We start from the raw sequence: 23,481 nt of genomic DNA, 5'->3' as shown, positions 1-23,481 counted from the left end.
TTTTTCAAACCTGTGTTCTCCTGAGCTCACTCACCTTTCTGACCTCCCTTACAGTGAGATGTGGACATGTGACAGAATTCTGACCAATGCAGTGTGGGCAAAGTGATATACACCACTTCCAAGCCCGGCCCATATAAATCTCTTATAGAATCCTTCACTCTCTTTTCCCATCTACCAGCTCAATAGTGCGAACTCCAAGGATTAAGAGGACAGCAGAGCCATAAAGTGGAAGTTGCCGGAGTTTCTGAATGATCAGTAATATTCACATTGGACTTTATATGAGCAAGAAATAAACATTTATTTGTTGATTGTCTAATATTAACAATTAACAGCAGGGTTTGTTACAGCAGCTAGCATAATTTAGCCCAATTGGGATGCCTGGGTGGCTCAGTCAGTTAAGCATCTGCCTTTGGCTCAAGTCACAATCCCGGAATCCTGGGATCAAACCCCATGCTCTCTGCTCAGCAAGGAGTCTGCTTCTCCCTCTACCTCTCACACACACTCATGCTCTCTCTCTCACACATGCGCTCTAATAAATAAATGAGATCTTTTTAAAAAAATTTAGCTCAATCTTTTAAAAAAAAGGGGGGGGGCGCCTGGGTGGCTCAGTGGGTTAAAGCCTCTGCTCAGGTCATGATTCCAGGGTCCTGGTATTAAGCTCAGCATCGAGCTCTCTGCTCAGCAGGGAGCTTGCTTCCTCCTCCCTCTGACTGCCTCTCGGCCTACTTGTAATCTCTGTCTGTCAAATAAATAAAATCTTTAAAAAAAAATTTAGCTCAGGTGTGCCTGGGTGACTTTGTCGTTAAGCATCTGACTCTTGATTTCTGCTCAGGTCATGATCTCTGGGTTGTAAAATCAAGCCCTGCATCAGGCTCCACACTCAGTGTGGAGTCTGCTGGTCCCTTTCTCTCTGCTCTTCTCCCCACTCTCTCTCTCTCTCAAATAAATAAATAAATATTAATTTTTTTTAAATTTAGCCCAATTAAAAACAATTCGTTGATCGAATCTAGACGTGAACACCTGTACCTACTGCCTACATTAACATAGCTCTGAACCTGTAGAGAAATACTTGTGCTGAGCCTGAACTGGACCATCTGATCTCTTTGTAGGAAACTCATAATGCAGTCTAAGGAGCCTCATCCTGAACTTGTTTGGGAACCCCTAGTCTGGAGCTCTCCTTAAACAACTGTCTTTCCCTGTATAGAAATCCCTGCTTGGTTCAGGAGAGGGAACAAAAGCATGGAAACTACAGGAATCCCTATCCTCACTCTGTCGACGAACACTGACCCAGTAGAACACCAAAAGTGACCTGATCCTGTCCATGAATCGCAGTCCTCACACAAAAGAAATACCTCTCTTCAGGAAGCACGGAAACTCTGCACTCAATCCTGTGAAAGAATCCCAGCCAGATAAAGGAAACCAAAGACTGACACTCTACAGCAGGATCAGAAAACTATAGCCTTCAGGCCAAAGTCAGACTTCAGCTGGTCTCTTCATTTTTTTAAAAAAGAATTTATTTATGGGGCACCTGGGTGGCTCAGTTGTTACGGGTCTGCCTTGGCTCAGGTCATGATGCCAGGGTTGTGGGATCGAGTCCCACATGGGCCTTCTCCCTCTGGCCCTGCTTGTGTTCCCTCTCTTACTGTGTCTCTGTCAAATAAGTAAACTCTTTCTTTAAAAAAGAACTTATTTATTTATTTGACAGAGAAAGAGAGAGTACAAGCCCGGGGAGCTGCAGAGGGAGAGGGAGAAGCAGGATCTCCACTGAGCAGGGAGCCTGATTCGGGGTTTGATCCTAGGACCCTGAGATCACCACATGAGTGGAAGGCAGATGCTTAACTGCTTGAGCCATGCAGCTGCCCTCCCACCCCCATTTCTTCGTTTTTAAAGGAAAAGAAAGAACATGCCACAGAAACCATTATGCGGCCAGCAAGGCCTAAAATATTTACTATCTCGCCCTTTATAGACAAGTTTACTGACCTCTGCTCTTCAGGAATCTGTCTTCTGACTATAAAGAAAAATGGGCTATGGGTCTTAAAGGGCTCCTTTCTCTATTACTCTGCAGGCATCATAACCCCCAGAATGTTCCTCAGCGTGTATCACATTTTCTTTGGAGCACATGGAGGCTTAAAAGTCTTAGGGCTTGATCCTCTTCCACTGGGACAAAAAAACAAAACATGTTCTTGTAGGAAAAGAGTGGAAGGAAAGAGAAGGGTGGAAATGAAGTTTTTAAAAGGGACATAGGGCCAGGCTACTGGGCAGTGGGGCTGTCAATCTATTTGTTAGTCAGCGATGCTGAACCCCAGACCGCTTATCTCTTCAGCCCCAGCCTACAGCCTGGTAGGAAATGGTGAAGAATGAGAGAGGGAGATTAGGAAGGAAAACCGGCCTCGTGCGGGGCTGACATTTAGACATCGAGACAAGGCATATGAGGGAGTTGGAAGAGCACACGGGTACAACTCCCCCTACTTCCCAGACACACGCTTTCAATTACAGTTTGGGGACAGAGGTTACCCAGTGGAGGGGGCTGGAGGGAGAACTGCTGTCCAAGTAAAACTCCCCTCTTTGAGTCTGCTCCAGCCCTGGGGGCTATTATCACAATTTGCCTGATGAAGAAACCAAAGCACAGAGATGTTCAGTAACTTCCCTAAGATCACATGGCTAAGTCGCATAACCTCAGTTTCCTTATCTGCGAAGCAGCCTTAATGATAGGAATAACAATAATAACAACAGCCACAGCACTGTGGCGTACGACAATGCCTGTCACGTATTACTTGCTATCATTACAATTACCTGTCCCCAGGAAGACTCCTTCCATCCTACCCTCCATATCCCCGTTAGAATGGCAGCAGCTAACATTTAGAGAGTGCTTCCTGTGGGCCATCTTAGTGCATACTAACTCAGAAAATCCTCACAGTATTTAACATGATCACCACTCCCATTTTGGCCGCCACCAGCCATCCTCCAGTGTCAACCCCGCTCCAGGGCCCTGTCCCCAGCCCGCCCCGCGCTACGTCATCACAGCTCGCCGCGCGGGAAGCCGCCGGGAGGAGAGGAGACTCCCCTTCCTAATTCCCTCGCTTGCTTGCTTGTTCTCTTGAGTCCTCGTGCGGCACAACTGGCTCGGGTCCGGAGGACTCCTAAGGTGACTGGACAAGGACTGACGGACAGCGGCCACGGCAGCCGCGAGGACAGCGGCAGTGGTTGGGGGAGGGGCAAGCTCGAGCCCGAACACCGCCTCAAACCGCCGGCGCGCGCTTTACGCACGCGCGGCACGGCCAGCGTATCGCGTTGACGCGCTTACGTGCTGACTTGGCGTTTGTGAGCTCGCGGGAGGTGTGGCGTGCGCAAGGGGCGCGGCCCTGTGCCGCGACATGCAGTGTGGGCGGGATCGGGGCGGGCAGTAGAGAGACCGGCCCAATGGAAAAGAGGGCCTCTAGCGCCCGCCGTCCCGCAGGTCGCCAGGAATTTGGCGGCGTGAGCCCGGGGCGGAGTTTGAGAAAAGGCGTGTGCCCCGTGAGTGGCGCTAAGGGGATTGGTCGGCGTCGAGTTGCGGGGGTGGGAAAGGGGAGGGGACTGGCGGGAGGCAGCCAGAAACTGGCTGAAGGGGTTTGGTGGAGCTTGAGGGTAGGGTTTGAGCAGGGGGTGGGATCTGGTGGAAGGAAAGGGGCAGTCCCCCGAGGAGCGGGGCCCGTTGAAACGTTAGGGGCGGGATCTGGCCAAGTGGAAGGTGCAGGTCTGGCCCGATAAGGGGTGGAGTTAAGTGGATCGTTAAGGGTGGAGTCGGGGCCGGAGCTGGGTCTGGGTCTGGCTGAGTGAAAGGGTGGGTGATTACCCTGGGAGATTAGCTGGAAGGGGCAGATTTGTGAGGGGGTGGGGTCTTGGCGAGGCTTGGAGGAACGAAAGAGTCTGGCAATGGGACTTGGGGGAGCGGAAAGGGCGGTGATCAGCTAGAGGGGGCCGGCCCTAGGACGGACTGAGCCCGGGGATTTATTGCTCCGTGAAAGGACAAGACTTTTCGAGGGGAAAGAATAGTGTTAAAGGGGTGGAGCCTAATGGAATGGGCGGGACCAGGTGGACTGGATACCCCAGTGAAAGGAGAGGGCCTTGAAAGGGGAGGAGTTTAGAAGGCGGTGGGGAGTAGGATATCAGAAAGGATGGAGACTCTGTAGGGGGCGGGGCCTGGGTAGGGTCTGGGGTGTGGGGTCCTCAGGGCACTCCAGCCCGTTCGTAGTCATCTCCACCCCACCCCCCAGAACGGCGTCAGGGGTGAAGTCTCCCCGACCATGACCTCCACCGGCCAGGATACCACCACAACCAGGCAGCGAAGGAGTAGGCATAACCCCCAATCGCCCCCCCACGACTCCAGCGTCACGTCGGTGAGGCCCCAGACCTGCCCTGATCCGGAGAGGGGGGCGGGGAGGAGCAGTGAGCCATGCACTGGAATCTGACCCTTCTCTCTGTTTGGCAGAAGCGAGGTGTTAAGAAGGGTGCCTTACTCCACTCCAGTCCTAGTCTGGCAGAGGTAAAGAAGAAAGGCAGAATGAAGAAGCTCACCCAAGCCACAGAGCAAGACCTAATCGTGGGCCTGCAAGGGCTGGTGAGAATGGCCTGGCCTCAATGGATTTAGCCTCCTTTGACAATGAAAACCCTGAGGTTTTCTCTCCTGGACAGTGGGGGTTGTTCCTTCTGACTCGGGCCCTGAACGGATCGGTGTCTCCCTTTTTTTTTTCCCTGCAGGATCTGAACCTTGAGGCCAAGACACTGTCTGGCACCGGCTTGGTGTTCGATGAGCAGCTAAATGAATTCCACTGCCTCTGGGATGACAGGTGAGGCTGCCTTCTCAAGGCTGTCCCCTGACCACACAAATAAACCCATTTAGAGCCCGTTAGCAAGAATGAAGCCATTCTTCTGCTAGCCTAGAGACTGGAAGCAGATGATTTTGAGAGGTGAGGTTTAGGCTTGAAAAGATTCTTTTCATTTGGCCAACACTTACTGAATATGCACTGTGTTCTGAAAGTTGGTGATACAGATGGGTCAGGCCAGACAGACAGAGTCCCTTCTCAAGGAGCTAATAAGTTGACTAGGAGAGCAAATCATCAAACAGCCAGCAGCAGTAGGAAGTGTTTAATGAAGGATGACCTCAGACCAGGGGATTCAAGAGTGTTTGATAGAGGACCCTAGACTAGCATCTGGGGTTCACAGAAGGCTTCCTTGAAGAAAGGACATTCATGCAGACGTGGGAGAACTATACCTCCCATTTGCTCACACACTTTTTAATCCATCAGCAAATCCTTTTTGGCTCCATTTTGGAAACGTATTCAGTACCTGACCTCTCCTCACTGCCTCCACTCCAACCACCATCACTCACCTAGTCTTACCGAGGCCTTTCCCCGGCCCCCCTGCCTCCACCCTCATCCCTCTGTCTGTCCTCCACACGACAGCCAAAAAAATAATAATAGGTACAAGATGATCTCTTCTTTTTCTTAAATTAGCTTCCAACTGAAATATAGTTGACATAGAGCATTCCATTAGTTATGGTTGTGTTCTCTTTCTCAAAATCATTCAAGGGCACACCATTGCCCTCAAGGTAAAGTCCACATTCCTCATTCTGGCCTCTAAGGGTCCACGTGATCCGGTGCCATGACACCTTGGTGACCTCATCAGCCAGTCACTTGCTTCGCTTCATTTCACCCACCCTGGTGCCCCTGCCACTCTTCCACCAGGCTAGGCGCTCAGCCAGCTCGGGTCTTTTTCTCACATCTCAAGGAGACTTTCTCAGAGAGGGCTCTGGCCACTCCCCTTCCCCCACACCTGCTTTCTGAGACATTCCTAGTCCGTGTCATCATTTGTTTGTGACCACACTTGTGTGTGTCTGTCCCCCATCCCAAAAGAAGGCTGGTGATGGCAAAAGACTTCATCATTGAGTACATAGACATACCATCTCCCAAAGAGCTAGGGCCACCACAGTAGACAAACAGAACGCCTGCCTTCGCGGACATTGCGTTTTAGAAGGGGAAGACAGACAGTGAGTGCTGTGGAGAGACACCGATGCAGGAGGGAGAGTGGCAGAAAATGTGGTGGAGGGGAATTCAGTTTTAAATAGGATGGTCAGGAAAGGCCTCACGGATCTTTGAGCAGGGATTGGAAAATGAGGGAGTGAGCCATGGAGACATCTGGGAGAAGATTGTTCTAGGCAGGGCGAGGAGCCAGCTGAAAAGTACTCAATTGGATGGAGGAACAGGGAGAGACCAGTGCAGGAGAAGCAGGGGGAGTGAGGGGAGAGCACTGGGAGGCAGCATCTGAGAGGCATCAGGGCTGGTGGTTCCAGGCCTTCAGAGCATGTGGAGGACTTGGCCTTTGCCTCTGCTGGCGATGAGAACCACAAGGAGGTTCTAAGTAGAGGAGGGATGTCATCTGATTTGGGTTTTAGCCAATGTCTGGCTGCTGCATGGAGGAAGGGGCTGTTGGGGGAGTGAGGGCAGAAGCAGGGAGGCCAGTGAGGAGCTGAGGGCAGGATCGCAGGCAGGAGGTCCTGGTGGCAGCAGTGGGGGTGATAAGGAGAGGGGCAGGCTCTCAACGTATTGCAAGAACAGAGCCAAAGAGGCATCATGGTTGACCCCAAAGTCTCTGACATGACCAACTGTTAAAGGTAGATGGGGACGATGTGTAGGAGCAGAGTGGCCACTCACCCGTGTCCCTGTGTGTGTGTGTGTGTCTGAATGTCTTGTCAACCCAGCTTCCCTGAAGGCCCTGAGCGGCTCCATGCCATCAAGGAACAGCTGATCCAGGAGGGCCTTCTGGACCGCTGCGTGTCCTTCCAGGTGAGTCCCCCAGCCAACACCCTGGGTGGGTGGTGGGCAGGAGCTGCCGGAGCCTGGGTGTGGCCAGTGCCTGAGCCCTTTATTCCTTGTGTCTCTCCAGGCTCGTTTTGCTGAAAAGGAGGAGCTGATGTTGGTTCACAGGTGAAGGCTTCCAAGCCTTGTAGAGATGGGGAGGAGGCTGCCCTGAGCCAACCAGGGCAGGCCAGATTCTTTGGGAAGGGATGTCTTGGGCCCTGTGGCCTTGGGCAAGTTGCTAAGCCTCTGAATCTGAGGGTCCTCGCCTATCACATGGGAGCTAGCAAACAGAAGTTCCTCGGGAGGGTTTGAGATGTGTTGAGTGCTTAGAATGGTGCCTGCCGTGTCATCAGCCCGTGAGAGGCTACTGTTGTGATAGTCTAGTGTGTAAACAGAGGGTGGGTGTGTGGACAGAGTGCTCAGAGGTCCCCCAGTGGGGCTTCAGGAACCCAGAGTGAGGGCCCCAGCGTGATGTGATTCAAGGAAAGCTAGCTTGGCAGAGGGGCGATCTGAGCTGAGAAAGAGCAAGTCAGGTGAAGAGGAGAGCTGAGGGAAAGTACAGACAGCTACAGCAGCAGTGTGGCCAACGGCCTGAGGGTAGGATTTATTATGGTGACAGCACGGGTCAAGGGATATTACTGGAAATGAGGCTGGCTAGGGAAGAAGCAGGGAACATGTTCTGTATCACAGCTGTTCCCCCCACCCCCCGACCAGATTGACAGTTGAAGGGGTCTGATTTGACCAGGGCTCAGATAGGGAAGAGACCGTGCCCTGACGAGGGCCCAGGAAGGAGGCAGGCCCTTGAATCTCCTCTCCTGTGTCCCCAGCCTAGAATACATCGATCTGATGGAGACAACCCAGTACATGAATGAGGGAGAGCTCCGCATCCTAGCAGACACCTATGACTCAGTTTACCTGCATCCGGTATGGATAAGAACCGTGAGAGCAGAAGGGTGGTGGCAGTCCTGGGGTTTCCCATCCCCAGGCGCACCACATCCTGGGGAGGAGCAATGGAGTGGACAGGGCTGCTCTCTCCCTTACTCCCTCTCTGTCCCCCACTGTCTCTTCAGAACTCATATACCTGTGCCTGTCTGGCCTCAGGCTCTGTCCTCAGGCTGGTGGATGCGGTCCTGGGGAACGAGATCCGGAATGGCATGGCCATCATCAGGTAAGACCTACTAGCATTTGCTTTTTTTCGTATTTAAAAAAATTCCTCCCTTCAAATGTAAAATGTATTGGTATGGGTGGTATGTTCCCAGGGTCAAGAGTCGAAAGGTAAAAAAGGGAGCACCAAAAAAGTCTCCCACCCCATCCCCCAGAGCCCTGCTTCCTGTCCTGGAGGTAGTCATTGTAACCAATGACTCACGTGTGCTCCCAGAAACCTTCTGTGCCTATTCATGGAGTAATTGCCCTATTTCATCGATGCTAAGATCCACATCGGGTCATCTTGAAATCCAGATTCATCCTACAAACAGTGGTGTCTTAGAATCATTTGGCAGCGTTCTCTGATTTGTTGTTGACACGTGAAATCACTGTACTTCTTAGCATTGTTGGCATCCCGGAACTGGTGAATTGTGGAAGATACAGCCTCCCCCGTCCCTTTTTTTTAGCCACAAGTGGTAGTAGCAGTGAACATGTGCATTTTTCACATCTACATCTTGTTAAGCTTTTCTCAAAGGTATATGCTTATACCTTAGACCTGTGTGGAATGCCACAGTGCGAATGCACAGGAAATTAGCCAGCTCCCTAGCACTGGGCATTTTGGTCTCCCCCTCCCCAAGTCACTGGCCATTTCTAAAAGCTGTCGCAGTAAATACCATTATCCATTTAGAAACATTGTCATTTTACCCTTTTTGTTACATGGGCTATGAGGCTGTATGTGTTGATAATTTTTACTTTTTTTTTTTAATTTCAATTCCAACTTAGTTAACCTGCGGCATTCTGTTAGTTTCATTTGTATCACATAGTGACAAAAATGTGGAATACTTCACGAATTTGCATGTCGCCCTTCTGCAGGGGCCATGCTAATCCCTGTTTTGTTCCAATCTTAGTGTATGTGCTGCCAAAGTGAGCACTATCCATTGATAACTTCCATGAACATTACCAAATTTCCTTTGGGTAGAGAGCAGTAGACCAGGGGTAGAGGTCTGGGGTCCCTGTTACTCAGTTCCTGGCCGATTGGCAGACATCGGCACTGGGGACGTTGGTGCTCTAGAATTGGAGAGCAGGGGAGAGTCTGCCTCTGTAGAGGAGGACCCCCCCCCCGCAATCTGTGGCCTCCCGTATCCTGCCCAGGCCTCCCGGACACCATGCCCAGCATAGTCTTATGGATGGATATTGCATGTTCAACCATGTGGCCGTGGCTGCCCGCTACGCTCAAAAGAAGCACGCCGTTCAGAGGTCAGCAGCAAGCCACAGGACGGGTGTGATGGGGGTGACGCAGGGTAGGGTGTCCTGGCCTGGGCCCTTCCCCTGCTAAGGATGCACCTTGATGCTCTTCTATAGTACCTACCCCCCTACCCCATCCTCCTCACAGGGTCCTTATCGTGGACTGGGACGTGCACCATGGTCAAGGAACACAGTTTGCCTTTGACCAGGACCCCAGGTATGCTTCAAGTGCCACCTTTGATGCTAGACTCCCAGCCACCCCCCGCCTTTATGGGCCCAACCAGAAGGGGCCCAGGAAGGAAGGGAAGGCATTCAGATTCATTGGGCCCACCTCAGAACCGGGTTCTGTGCTGTTCCCTGCATGTCTGCATTGTCACTTAATTTCACTCCGAGACAGGGTCTCTGGGGTTCCCCATTTTACAGATGGGGGAACCAAGGCTTACAGTTCACAAGGTCACACAGAGAAGTGGGAGAGATGAGATAGGAGCCCCCAGGTACTTGGAGATCTTGTTCACCTGTTGACCTTGCAGCTGAAGTGAACTTCAAATGACTATTTTTCTGATTAGGACAATTGCAAAGTGTTTGTTTAAACAGAATTGAACAATACAGAAATGTCTAAAGCAGTGAGTCTCCTGTAATTCCTGTCACCTCCAAATAACTAATTGATAATTTAGGTTATATTCTGACAGAATCTGAATATTCAATGTTATCACTAACACACTGCCTAATGAGACAATCCTCTCTACGTTCTTCGGAAGCATGCTTTTTCCATTTAACAGCACTTTGTGGACACCTCTCCACATCAGTGCCTCTAAAAAACCACCAGTGTCCCACTGTATGGCTGTACCTCTGGTTGTTTAGCCCTGGGACACTGATGGCGTTTTCTAGTTTTTGCTAGAACAGACAGTTCTATGGGGAAAAAATATAATTTTATATATTTTATAATCTGTAGTTTAAAAAATATGTAACTTTGCACTTCTGCGAGTATATGTAGAGGATGGCTTTCCTATAGTGGACTGCTGGGTTGGGGGGTCAAAATGCTTTATTTTTTTTTATTTAAATTCAGTTAGCCAACATATCAAAAACATCATCAGTTTTTGATATAATGTTCAATGAGTCTTCAGTGGCATATACCAGACTTCCTCCAGGAAAGTGGTACCAGCTTCCTCTTCCTGCAGAAAGTAATTGAGCAAGTCCTTTTCAGTAGGGACACTATGAGGTAGTTGTTTGATCCAGCCTTTTGTCAAACCAACTGCGTAGAATCCCCTTGTTCCCCGTGGATCCTGAGTTCCCACGGTCCATTATTTCATCTGGGTTGGCTATTCTCTAGACACGACTTTGTTATTTTCCAGCATTCAATGTTGCTGACAGATGTCTGCTTTGTATTCCTTTCTGAGTAATGTTTCCTTCTCCAAAGGTTTTAGTCTCTTCTTTCCACCCCTGGTGTTCTGAACTCTCACCCTGGCCCCTTCATTCCGCTTAGCAGTGGTTAGACATTTTACCTCTGAAGACTCAGGCCCTTCTTAAGTCCCTGGACACATTCTTCTTTGATGCTATCTTCCTCTGTATTCTACTGTACGTATTCTGCCTGGTCTCTTGTGTTGTATTCTCTTGTGTTTTCTTCTCCCTTTTGCTCTGTGTCCTGGGGGATTTCCTCAGCTATACTTTGAAGACCTTCCATTGAATTATGTATTTAGACATTCTTTTCCTCTCCAAAAGCACTTTCTCCCTGTCTGTTTCTACACCCCCTCATTCTTCAGCTTGTTTTTAGAGAGGAGTCATTAGAAGTGCTTCAAGTTTCCCTTGGTGTGGGATGCTTGGGTGGTTCAGTGGCTAAGCATCTACTTTCGGCTCAGGTCATGATCCCAGAGTCCTGGGATGGAGCCCCACATCTGGCTTCCTCCTTAGCAGGGAGCCTGCTTCTCCCTCTGCTGGTTACTCTGCCTACTTGTGCTGTCTGTCTCTCTGTCTGTCAGATAAATAATAATAATCATAATAAATCTTGATGTTTTCTTCAGTTTGCCTCAGCTGTCTTGCAGTTCTTGCTTGGCATTCGTACCAAATATGGCGCCATTGCATGTGGCTGTCTTGGGCCAGCTCTGCTGGGGCGCACAGGAGTCTATTTCCTGAAAGATGTTTCCCTGGGGTGGGGGCAGGAAATGTCCACTGACAGGTCTCAACCTGTCATGTTGAGATGACATGCATTAGATGGGGTCCTGTCAAATGCCAGTTAAAACGCAGGGGATCTCTTCTTGAGATGGTATCTCTCTTTTTTTTTTTTTTTTTTTAAATTCTCTACCTCACCAAACATTGGTCAGTTTTACCTGTCTTCTTCAAATCCAGCTTTTGGCCTTTTTGGCCATCTCCACTGTTCTAGTGTTTTTGTTTTGTTTTGTTTTTAAAGATTTTATTTATTTATTTGACAGACAGAGATCACAAGTAGGCAGAGAGGAGGCAGAGAGAGCGAGAGGAGGATACAGCTCCCTGCTGAGCAGAGAGTCCGATGTGGGGCTCGATCCCAGGACCCTGGGATCATGACCGGAGGTGAAGGCAGAGGCTTTAACCCACTGAGCCACCCAGGCGCCCCTCTAGTGTTTATTTTTTTAAAAAGATTTGTTTATTTATTTGGGGGCAGGAAGAGAGAGAGTGAGCGGGGTGGGGGCGTTGCTGAGAGAATCTCAAGCCCACTTTGTGCTGAGTGCGGAGCCTGACGCCGGGCTCGATTCCATGACCCTACGATTATGACCTGAGCCAAAATCAGGAGTTAGATGCTCAAATGACGGCAGTGCCCCTAGTATTTATTTTTTTATACTTCATTTGTTTTGTTTTGTTTTTCTCTTTATTAATCTTTCGCTCCTGTGTTATTTTGTCCATTTCTGGTTTCTTGAATGCTTCAACATTTATCAACTCAAGTGGCCAGTCTAGTTTCATTTGGACCTCCCATCACTGCCATCCTCCTATAATATTTTGAGATTAACCCCAGATTACTGTATCATTTTTTTCTGTAAATATTCTTGAACATCTCTCTAAAACATAGAGGAAACATTTTATTTATTTTTTATTTTTTTATTTATTTTTTATTTTTTTTTAAGATTTTATTTATTTATTTGACAGACAGAGATCACAAGGAGGCAGAGAGACAGGCAGAGAGAGAGGAGGAAGCAGGCTCCCTGCTGAGCAGAGAGCCCGACGTGGGGCTCGATCCCAGGACCCTGGGATCATGATCCCAGGACCCTGGGATCATGACCCGAGCCGAAGGCAGAGGCTTTAACCCACTGAGCCACCCAGGCGCCCCTAGAGGAAACATTTTAAATTTTAAAAAAAGCGTAACCAGGGGCGCCTGGGTGGCTCAATGGGTTAAAGCCTCTGCCTTAGGCTCAGGTCATGATCCCAGGGTCCTGGGATCGAGCCCCACATCGGGCTCTCTGTTCTGCGGGGAACCTGTTTCCTTCTCTCTCTGCCTGCCTCTCTGCCTACTTGTGATCTCTGTCTGTCAAGTAAATAAATAAAATCTTTAAAAAGATAAAAATTTAAAAATAAAAAAGCATAACCATAGTATCGTCTCTGAGCAAATTAACAAGAATTCCCTAATGTCATGAATCATTCTTTTTCTTTTAATAAATGCATTGGAAGCTATCACTGTGTTCTTTGGTTGATATGTTATTGACAATATGCACGGATATGAAGAATTATGAATATATATATTCTTTCTTATGAATAAGAATGTATAATTGGGGATAAAAAAACCATTTATCCATGCCCTTCAATCTCCTAGCTCTCCATCCCTGGGGCTCTTGACTCCATCAGCAGGGTCCTGGGTGGAGACATTGATCAGGCCTTAAAATACTACTACAAAGATGATAGAAACAGGTAAACCAAGGCTAAGTGGTAAAAAGAAACAAGGAAATCTAGTGAATGGGTCATTCAGTGAATTGGCCATCCAGAATTGATTTTGTGTGCATTGACCTGGATCTGCCCTTGATTTCTCAGAAGGGAAACCTCAGCTCATCTTGGGGACCCTCCTTCACCTGCTAAGCATGAGACAGGGTCCCATGGGGCCCCTGGAGCCTCAAAGACTATTTCGCAGAGATTTGTTGAAGTTTCTAATTGCCTGACATCCTTTCTTTCCTTCTCCATCTTTCTGGGATGATACATGTTTAAACTTCCTCTTACTGTCTTTTGACTGGGATTGTGGGAGAGCAAGGAGGTGAACCTGTACTATCAGTGCACCATTCTTCCCCTGGAAATCAGTGGAACTTATTTTAAAACTTTGTGCTGGGGCACCTGGGCAGCTCAGTTAATTAAGCATCAGACTCTTGATTTCAGCTCAGGTCATGACCTCAGAGTCATGAGATCGAGCCCTGTGTCAGGCTCCTCAGGCTCTGGGCTGGGCTTGGAGCCTGCTTGGGACTCTCTCTCTCCCTCTTCCTCTGCCCTTCTCTTTCCCTCTCTCTTTAAAATAAAAATAAATAAATCTTTCAAACAAAGAAAAATACCTCCTACCTTTGCTTTATAAACTTAGTTTCCTTCGGTGTTTGTTTTTCCACTGGTTCTGGTATCTCTCATGGGGTAGGCCTTCTTCAAATATTTTCTTCATTCCTTTCTTCCCCTGATGGTCATCTTTCTGTTCTACTGTGCGTTTCTCTTCCTCTACTGGTAAGTTAACTTACTAAAGAAAAAAAAAAGTTTAGAACTGATATTTATCAGAGTCAAAAGTAAACCCATCATCTCCCACCTACTCAAGACCAGAGCTTTCACATGGGTTCCAAGATGCTTTTCTTTGATTTTAAGAATCTTTCTATATCACTTGCATCAGAATTCACAACCACATTTTCAGCATTTATTCAAATGTCACTAAGTTGGTCTGGATTTATTGCTTACCACTATTTCTTGCATTTTCCTAAAAAAAAAAAAAAGATAAAACTGCTGCCTTATAATTCTTTCTGGAACAAGATGGGGAGTGGATGAACAGATGGATGAATGGATGGTTGAGAGATTATTCATTTTGATTGCCCCCATCAAATATATTTGTTTATTTGTGAGAGAGACTGAGAGAGAGCGCATGCATGCAGATTCACAAGCAGGGGGAGCAGCAGGCATAGGGAGAAGCGGGCTCCCCTCCTGAGCAAGGAGCCCAATGTGGGACTCCATCCCAGGGATGGAGTCACAACCCAATGGGATCGTAACCTAATGGGATCATAACCTGAACCCTAGGCAGATGCTTAACTGACTGAGCCACCCAGGAATCCCCCTGCTGGGCCTTCTTTCAGAACATGGACTTTCATGTCTTTTCAGCGTTTGTTCAATCTATCTGTCCTCACTGCTCTGAGTACTCAGTTTCTCACCTACAAAATACAAGTAGTATAGGTGCCTTGTAAGGTATTGGAGAGAAGGAACTGGCCCCCACTAAAGCTCAGCTACACACACAGAACCATGTTCCAGGTCCCCTTACCCCCAACCTTTGAGTCTTCCCACATCCTTCAAGGGAAGCACTAAGTTCTCCAGCCTGGTCTGCTGCTCTTTGCCACCTTAGCCAGATCCTGCCAGCTAAGAGCTGTGTGCCCCCTGGTGGGCCTCCAACATCACAGGATTCATCCTGCTACTGTCACCTTGGTCATGGAGGCACGGGGGCAGGCTGATACGATTTTGAGTCCCCCGCAGGGCCAGGAACCCTCGAGGCCTGGGATAGACAGACCCCATAGCTGTCAGGGTCTCAGAGCTGGCATGGAGGAGGGCAGGAGTGTTCTCCAAGGGAGGCATGCCAGTGAGAGAGCAGGTGAACAAGTGAGGGAAGTAATGGATAAGTGGGAGAATTTGTGAATGGGCAGGTGCAGACGTTGGTGACTAAACAGAAGAATGAATGGATGCAGGAGATAAAGGCTTAATGGGGAGATTAATGAGAGAATGAACGAGTGGTTGAGTAAATTGGGAGCTGTGGCTTGGGGCGTCTGGGATCATTGACTCTTCAACGCCCCCACCTCTTTTTTTCTCCTTTTTCCCTCTAGCGTCCTCTATTTTTCCATCCACCGCTACGAGCAGGGTCGGTTCTGGCCCCATCTGAAGGCCTCTAACTGGTCCACCGTAGGTTTTGGCCGAGGCCAGGGATATACCATCAATGTGCCTTGGAACCAGGTCAGTGTCGGCCTCTCCTTTGCCCCGGAAGTTAGGCCCACCCCTCCCCTTCAGCCAGAGGGCAGAACATCCCCATCGTGCCTCTCTGTCCGCAGGTGGGGATGCGAGATGCCGACTACATTGCTGCTTTCCTGCACCTCCTTCTGCCAGTCGCCCTTGAGGTCCTGGGGGTCTGGGGTGTGTTGGGACAGGAGCGATGTTGAGGGTTGGGCCGTGAGGGCAAGTGGCCTCATGTAGTCCCTTTCCCCCTCAGTTCCAGCCCCAGCTGGTCCTGGTGGCCGCTGGATTTGATGCCCTCCAAGGGGACCCCAAGGTAAGGCAGGCTCCCTGGGGTGGTACATGGACAGAAGGGGGTTTGTATGGAGCCAGGCTGATCCTCCATGTCCGCCCCCTCCCAGGGTGAGATGGCCGCCACTCCGGCAGGGTTTGCTCAGCTAACCCACCTGCTCATGGGTCTGGCAGGAGGCAAGCTGATCCTGTCTCTGGAGGTGAGTGACCCACGTTGTGTGTCAGCCCATGAATCCATGAGGACGTTAGAACAAAGCTCTCAGGTCAGGCAGGAGTTCCTGTCCCAGCATTTCTACTCACTGGCTGGACAACCTCCTCCAAGTCACTGAACTTCCTCGTGCCCCTGCTTTCCTTGTTGCCACAATCAAGGCAATGGCCTTGTAGCACTGCTCAGTGACCGAAACGGAAGTCCCCCTTCAAATTCCTCGTTGCTTGATATGTAGTCAGCACCATTAGTAGTAGTATTACTGCTCTTCCCTGGTAATACCTGGTTCTCCCCTGACCACCCCCCCACACTCCTTTCCCAGGGTGGCTACAACCTCCGTTCCCTGGCTGAGGGCGTCAGTGCCTCCCTCCACACCCTTCTGGGAGACCCTTGCCCCATACTGGAGTCTCCTGGTGCCCCCTGCCCAAGGTGAGCCCTGGTGGAGGAGGAGAGAAGTGGGACCCCCGCTGCCCAGCGCAGTTTGGTCACATTTCCCCTCCCCTGCCCTCTAGTGCCCAGACGTCCCTGTCCTGTGCTCTGGAAGCCCTGGAGCCCTTCTGGGAGGTCCTCGTAAGATCAGGTAGGAGGCAGGGAGGGGACCAGGTGGGGAGTCAAGCATGGAATGAGCCCTTGGGAGAGAGACTCTTCCAGACCCTCCTCACACTTTCCTGGGCCCCCCTTGGTGGGGAAGGTCAGGCCCTCTCTCTCACACTAGACCCTGGTTTCACGCCTCCCACCCCTTTCACATTGGGGTAAACAGAGTTCCAGAGTATTCCAGGGATCCAGGGTGGGGGAACAGGGTCAATGTGGCCTCCCCTTACAGCTGAGGCCCTGGAGGAGGACTTTCTGGAGGAAGAGAACGCGGAGAAGGAAGAAGACGGACCATGGCAGCCTCCAGCGCTCGCAATCCCGACGTGGCCCGTGCTACAGGCTCGCACGGGGCTGGTCTATGACCAGCGGATGATGGGTCACTACAACTTGTGGGACAAGTATGCAGTCAGAGGGCCATCGGCTAAGTGGACAGGGAGATCCCTCCCCCTTCCTCAAGTACTAAGCCCTGCCTCTGGTTCCTGCCCCCTCCTTCCCCAGCCACCACCCAGAGATGCCTCAGCGAGTCTTTCGGATCATGCGCCGTTTGGAAGAACTGGGCCTTGCGGGGCGCTGCCTTACGTTGCCCACTCGTCCCGCCACAGACGCAGAACTGCTCACCTGCCACAGGTCAACCCCCCCCCCCCAACTCTTGTGCTTGGGGTGGGATGGGGCCTCAGGGCACACCTGCCACCACCCCCCGAGGGAAGGGGCTGTAAGCACCTGACCCCTGTGCCCCACCTGTGCCTCCAGTGCTGAGTACGTAGGTCGACTGCGGGCCACAGCGAAGATGAAAACCCGGGAGCTGCACCGCGAGGGCTCCAACTTCGACTCCATTTACATCTGCCCGGGCACCTTTGCCTGTGCGCAGCTGGCCACTGGCGCCGCCTGCCGCCTGGTGGAGGCCGTGCTGGCCGGAGAGGTACCTCCCCCGTGGGGGTGGGGCGATGCTCTGGGGAAGTTGGGGGGCGGAGTGTGGATCTCTAGGAGGGTAGGGCTGGGCCAGAGGGGCCTGGGGAGGAGGACCCCTGCTCCCGGGAGGCCTTGCTTACTGGCCAGTGTAGTGCAGGAATGGGGGCTGGGAGCCCCTAGCAGCGGTGGGGGGGTGGGCAGTGGCAGGGACGGAAGGAGAGAATAAAGGGGAGAGAAAGCCTTGAGGGCAGGTGGTCTAGTCTTTGCTTCCTGCTCCTCCCCCAGGTTTTGAATGGCGCTGCTGTGGTGCGGCCCCCAGGACACCATGCTGAGCGGGATGCAGCATGTGGTTTTTGCTTTTTCAACTCTGTGGCTGTGGCTGCTCGCCATGCCCAAGCCATTAGTGGGCATGCGCTGCGGTGAGAGCTCCCTGGGCCACCCCCTCCACCACTACCAGCCCAGTGCTTACTCAGCAGGCCCCTTGGGGCAGCTCCCCCAGGACTTACCCAGAAACACCGAAAAAGAGTACAGTTGCCCAGCACTTCCCCAGAAGAGGACCCAGGATCTAGCCCTGCAGTGCTCACCCAGATAGCACCCCCAGATTGTGGCACCAGGCAGTTATAAATCAACATCCGGGGTCCCCTTGCTCCTTCATCTCTGGCCTCCGACGGCTGTTGTGACAGAATTCAGGGTCCAGGGCCTCAGAATACCCAGTATCTGGCTCCCCACATTTACCCATGGGGGGACAGGGGGTCTGGGCACTTGCTTGGGCCCACAGTGAAGACCTCAGGACCCCGGCTCTGGCTTTCACCCTTCCTCTGATAGGCCCCACCAACCTATCACCCTCTGCTTTCCCCAGGGACTCAGAGTCCCTGCCACCAGCAGTAAATGCCCCCACAGACAGTCCCCAGGGCTCCAGGCCCTGCCCTCCCCCCGGGTGGGCCAGTGTCCCAGGTCACTGAGGAGCCATTCCCTCCCCCAGGATCCTCATAGTGGACTGGGACGTCCATCACGGTAATGGCACTCAGCACATATTTGAGGAAGACCCGAGGTGAGGAGCTAGGGTGGGGGGCAGGGTGTAGTCCGGGAAAGGGGGGCAGCCAGCCTCAGGGGTGCTGGGGGGCCACTAACTGGCCGCGGTCCCCCTTCCCGGCAGCGTGCTGTACATCTCCCTGCACCGCTATGATCATGGCACCTTCTTCCCCATGGGGGATGAGGGTGCCAGCTGCCAGACGGGCCGGGCTGCAGGCACTGGCTTCACTGTCAATGTGGCATGGAATGGGCCCCGTGTGGGCGACGCTGACTACCTGGCTGCTTGGCATCGTCTGGTGCTCCCTGTTGCCTACGAGGTAAAGTACAGGCTGTACATGGCAGTGACCGCGTGGGTGACTGTGGGCCCGCACGTGTCCCATGAGTGGCTGTGGTGATGGCTGTGGGGGGGGTTGTGATTCAGCGATGGCCTTGGCCCATTCCCACCTCTGCAGAGTGGCTCTCTGTGGCTGCCCTCTCTGTGTGTGACCGTCGGGGACTTCCGGACATGGGGGAGGCGGCCCTGCGTGCCTACCGGCTCTGTGGAATGGCGCATGCCAGGCGGGGAGGAGTTGGGAGTACGTGTGTGAGGCCACACACATGCCTCTTGGCCGCTGCCGTTTCTCTCTCTGATGGCTGGGACACCGTCTGTCACTACACATTGCTCTCTCAGCAACAGCTGGTGTATGGCTTTGTGCCTGTGGGAGGGTGTGCGTGACAGGCCTCTCTCTGGCCGTCTGCTGTGGCTGTGTCTGTGTCTATGTCGGGTAGTGACCCGTCTGTCCTTGCCTGACTGCGTGGGGGCCTGTAGGTGACTGCCTGCGCTGTGTGCACTGTGTGTGTGTGTGTGTATGTGTGTGAGAGAGAGAGAGACAGACAGACAGAGGGACTGTTGTGACTTGGGTAATGGCACGTGTAGGATTGTGTCTTTGCAGGGGTCGCTGTGGCTTACTGTCCCCTCTGAGATACTATTTTGTGTGCGTGTGATTAGCATGAGGTCGGTTCAGTCTGTATGCTGCTGTCTGATCATATATGGATATGTGATCATTTTCTGTGTGGCACTTGCATTGTCTCCTTCTGCGATGGAAGTGTGCACGCACCTCCCTTTGGCACTGTTTATATAAATGCACATATGTCCCATGTTACCAGCCCCTGACATCTAAGTCTCTACATTGCCCGTCTCTGCCTCATGTCCCCATCGGTCCATTTCTAGAAATGTCTCCATGTCTCCGTGTCACATCTCTAAGTCTCTGTTCGGTGTGTTCGTGTCTCTGTTATCTGTCTCGGTGTCTCGGTGTCTCTGTGTCTCTGCGACCCTGAGTCTATCCTGTCTCCATGTCCTCCCCTTGCTGTCTTCATGGCTATAGTCTTGTGTCCCCTGGCCTGCAGGTGTCCAGCTCTCTGACTTGCATCTGTGTGCATCTGGGGTGCCTTCACGTGTTGGCTACGCAGGCCTCCACACTCACACCCATGTGTCTCTTCTCTCCCTGCCTCAGTTTAAACCGGAACTGGTGCTGGTCTCGGCTGGCTTTGACGCTGCACGGGGTGACCCGCTGGGGGGCTGCCAGGTGTCACCCGAGGGCTATGCCCACCTCACCCACCTGCTGATGGGCCTTGCCAATGGCCGCATCATCTTAATCCTTGAGGTAACCTGCTCAGTTCCTCTTCCTACGGTGGGGGGGTGGTTTGGAAAGCTTGAAGTCCTGCCCTCTCAGCTGGCTGGGGGAGACACTCGGGGCAATTTCCTAAACTCAGCTTTGAGTGTGCCCGCCTGGGACTGTTGGCACGTACCGGGCATTTATCCTAACACCGGCTTAACAGCTTTCCCTGAGTGCTGAGTACATGCCATTCGCTCTTCCCAGCACATCGTGTGTGTTACAAATTCACTTACTTGACAAAGCAGCCTGCTAAGGTAGAGTCTGCCGGCCTTGGCATTCTCCTCTCTCAATAACAGGGAAACTGTAGAGCACAGCGAGCTGTGGTGACTTGCCCAAGGTCACACACTCAGTAATGGCGGAGCTGGGGCTTGAGCCCAAGCAGCCCAACTCTGGCGTCTAAGTTTTTTCCACTACCTGAGCCACCTCTAGCAAGCTCCCCAGACAAAGCAAACTCATGGACCTCTTGGAAGTCGCTCAGTGCCTCTGCCCCCCCATGCCTCAGTTTCCTCATCTGTAAGACAGGACTGGCTACGCGTGAAGCAGTGCCTGGCATGTGGTAGGCACTGCCTCAGTCGTTTCTTATTGTTGTGAGACATCGCACATGGCTCAAACCCTCTCGGCCACCTTACGTGCTGTTGTTTTCACCCCTGAGCAGATAAGGCCAGTTGCCAGCAGAGATTAATTGGCTGCTCCCAGATCCCATGGTGGTCCCGGTGCCAGGGCGGTGGTGGAGAGCATGAACTCTTCCATCCCACAACCTGGCTCCCAAGCCCAGCACTGCCTCCCATCAGCCGTTAGGGCCTCAGACTCATGATCTAACCATTCAGAGCCTCAGTTTCTTTATCTGTAGAAAGAGCAGAGACTGAGGTTCCTAAAAAGTGTGAGACAAGGAGGTCTTCGTGCAGATAGAGCACATGTGGTTGTGAAGATGAAGAGAGTTGACACACGTGAAACGCTCACAACAGGGTCTGGCGCACAGCAAGGGCTCCACGCATGTCCGCTGTTACTCACGTCACCCTCAGTGTTAACTGTAATTGTGGTAGTTATTCCCTTGCACTTGACCTCCTAATTTCTCTCCCTCAACAGCCGCTCCACACGGTGGGTGCTGCCCATCTGACAGGTGGCACTTCTCACTTGTCCTCATCTGCCAGACTTGCAGGGCCATGAAGGGGGATTGGGAGGAAAAACATCTTGCCTCCCAAATTCCATGAGGACCCCCCCCATCATACCTTTTCCTCCCCTTTTTCTTAACAAAGGGTGGCTATAACCTGACATCCATCTCGGAGTCCATGGCTGCCTGCACCCGTTCCCTCCTTGGGGACCCGCCACCACTGTTAACCCTGTCGCGTCCCCCACTCTCAGGGGCCCTGGCCTCCATCACTGAGACCACCCATATCCATCGCAGATACTGGCGCAGCTTGCGGGTCATGAGTGAGCACGCGTGGGCAATGGGGGGCGGTCACTGGGGGGCTTGGGAGAGGGCAGGGATCAGAGGCAGGATGGGGGAGAATACCCGCACTCAAGCATCTCCCTCCTGTGGTTCCAGAGGTTGAAGACAAGGAGGGACCCTCCAGTTCTAAGTTGATCACCAAGAAGGTGACCCAGCCAGCCAACCGTGGGTCAGGTGTGGGGATGACTGCACCAGATGGGAACATTCCGGATACAGACGCAGGGAAGCCTACCTCAGCATCACCCGTGGCAGCATGCACTCCAGACCAAGCTAAGTCAGAGACCACTGTAGTGGAGTTCAGCCAGGACCAAACCTCGGAGACTCCCACCGGGGAAGACACCGCAGACCAGACCCCCTCAGAGGCAGCCACAGGAGAGGCTGCAGTGGACCAGACTCCTTCAGAGGCAGCCACGGAAGGAGCCACACCAGACCAGACCCCCTCAGAGGAAGCTGTGGGGGGAGCTGAGATGATCCAAACCCCTCCAGCCTTATGTACTGACAACCAGACTCCTCCAGCCTCCCCTGTGCAAGGAGCGACAACCCAAATATCCCCCAGTAAGCTGACAGAGAATCTCAGGACCTTGGACCTAAACAGCGAGGCTCAGGTAAGACCCACCACACCCAGGTAGGGGGGGAAGAAGGGGCAAGAACCTGGCCTCTCAGATGCATCTCTTACCCCCGTGCATCCAGGAGGCAGCAGACTCTCAGATCCCGGAAGACGAGAGGCTGCTAGGAGAGGCAGCAGGAGGTCAGGACAGGGATGCTTCCGGGCTGACTCAGAGCTTTGGGGAGCATGCTGACGCTGACCAGGTGAGCTCAGGGCTCAGGGAGAAGACCGTGGCGTCCTCCTCTTGCCCGTATGTGCCCCCAGGTAGGAGCATGTGGTGTAGAGACACACAACAGGGAGATGGAGTTCCTAGCTGACTCAGTGTCACCCAATTCAGGTCGTGCTTTATGCCGTGACACCACTACCCTGGTGTCCCCATTTGGAGGCAGTACGTCCTGTCCCTGAATCGGGCCTGAACGTGACCCAGCCTTGTCGGGACTGTGGAACCCTTCAGGAGAACTGGGTGTGTCTGTCTTGCTATCAGGTAGGCAGCAGCAGAAGGGGGTGGGGCGGAGGTCATCCCAGAAGCTGACTGCTGACAGCTGCTGACCCCCCCAACACTCCATCCCCAACCTCAGGTCTACTGTGGCCGTTACGTCGGTGCCCATATGCTCCAACACCATGAAGTCTCAGGACACCCGCTGGTCCTCAGCTACATCGACCTGTCTACCTGGTGTTACAACTGTGAGGCCTATGTCCACCACCAGGTGGGTCCTGGGCGGCCCCAAGAATGCACGCACACACACGCCCTCACACACGCACCTTCGGGCCGGGGTAAGGGGCGATCGGAGATTCCAGGAGAAGGGTTGTCAAGGCCTGGTGTCAGAGAGCCCCCTGGCTGAGGTACAGGGGTCCTCACTCTCTCTAAGTCACCCCCTCTCGCCTCCTCAGGCTCTCCTGGATGTGAAGAATGCTGCTCACCAGAACAAGTTTGGGGAGTGCATACCTCACTCACTCTAAATGTCAGAATGTGCTCCCCTTCTCCATCTTCTGAGGACCTGAATGAGGGGCAGCGTCACTCCATCCCATCCTGAAGACACTTTTCACCTCCCCAAGGGTGCCAATTTCAGCATAAATACTTGTAAGAGGACTGTGATGATCAGTTGTAAATCTCCCTCTGCCACTGCCTGTTTGAGGGACTCCATCTACTCTGCCCTGGAAGGAAAGGTGGAGGGCAGTTCAGTGGTCCCAAGAGGGGGCTGATATCACAAAGCTGATACTTTGGAGGGAGGGGAATCAACTGACAATATATGGCAGAGTTCCATTTGTAATAAAGGAACAAGCTGTTACAAAACCTGGAGAGAGCCTTTTGATCTTTATTTTTAAAGATTTTATTTATTTATTTGACAGACAGAGATCCCAAGTAGGCAAAGAGGCAGGCAGAG

The 23,481-nt window shown here is 52.1% G+C and overlaps 1 protein-coding gene and 1 non-coding gene across 5 annotated transcripts; one reads left to right on the top strand and one right to left on the bottom strand.

Annotated features, from left to right (window-relative positions):
• The first annotated feature begins 3,041 nt into the window (after positions 1-3,041).
• Positions 3,042-23,396, top strand: HDAC6 (histone deacetylase 6). 4 transcript variants are annotated; one of them, XM_044234574.1, is made up of 29 exons: positions 3,042-3,145; positions 4,257-4,379; positions 4,472-4,600; positions 4,741-4,829; positions 6,740-6,824; positions 6,925-6,965; positions 7,667-7,763; positions 7,910-8,007; positions 9,135-9,239; positions 9,376-9,444; positions 15,233-15,359; positions 15,455-15,520; positions 15,613-15,672; positions 15,758-15,847; positions 16,175-16,281; positions 16,365-16,432; positions 16,676-16,841; positions 16,942-17,070; positions 17,194-17,362; positions 17,638-17,771; positions 18,335-18,403; positions 18,509-18,701; positions 19,878-20,027; positions 21,296-21,470; positions 21,586-22,094; positions 22,180-22,299; positions 22,434-22,580; positions 22,675-22,803; positions 22,988-23,396. In XM_044234574.1, exons 2-29 carry the CDS (start codon positions 4,287-4,289, stop codon positions 23,054-23,056), a joined length of 3,483 nt encoding a protein of 1,160 aa, XP_044090509.1. In that variant the 5' UTR covers positions 3,042-3,145; positions 4,257-4,286; the 3' UTR covers positions 23,057-23,396. The 4 variants fall into 4 exon arrangements, with proteins under 4 accessions (XP_044090509.1, XP_044090508.1, XP_044090506.1 ...); XM_044234572.1 differs by lacking the exon at positions 3,042-3,145 and adding an exon at positions 3,760-3,823; XM_044234573.1 differs by lacking the exon at positions 3,042-3,145 and having other exon boundaries at positions 3,753-4,379; positions 4,475-4,600.
• On the bottom strand, positions 8,811-8,914 carry LOC122897804. Its single transcript, XR_006382644.1, has one exon. It is a non-coding gene; the product is annotated as a U6 spliceosomal RNA (small nuclear RNA).
• Positions 23,397-23,481: the final 85 nt, after the last annotated feature.

Source organism: Neovison vison, chromosome X (genome assembly GCF_020171115.1).
Source record: "Neovison vison isolate M4711 chromosome X, ASM_NN_V1, whole genome shotgun sequence".
Lineage (NCBI taxonomy): Eukaryota > Metazoa > Chordata > Mammalia > Carnivora > Mustelidae > Neogale > Neogale vison.
This window is presented reverse-complemented; position numbering and strand designations above follow the sequence as displayed.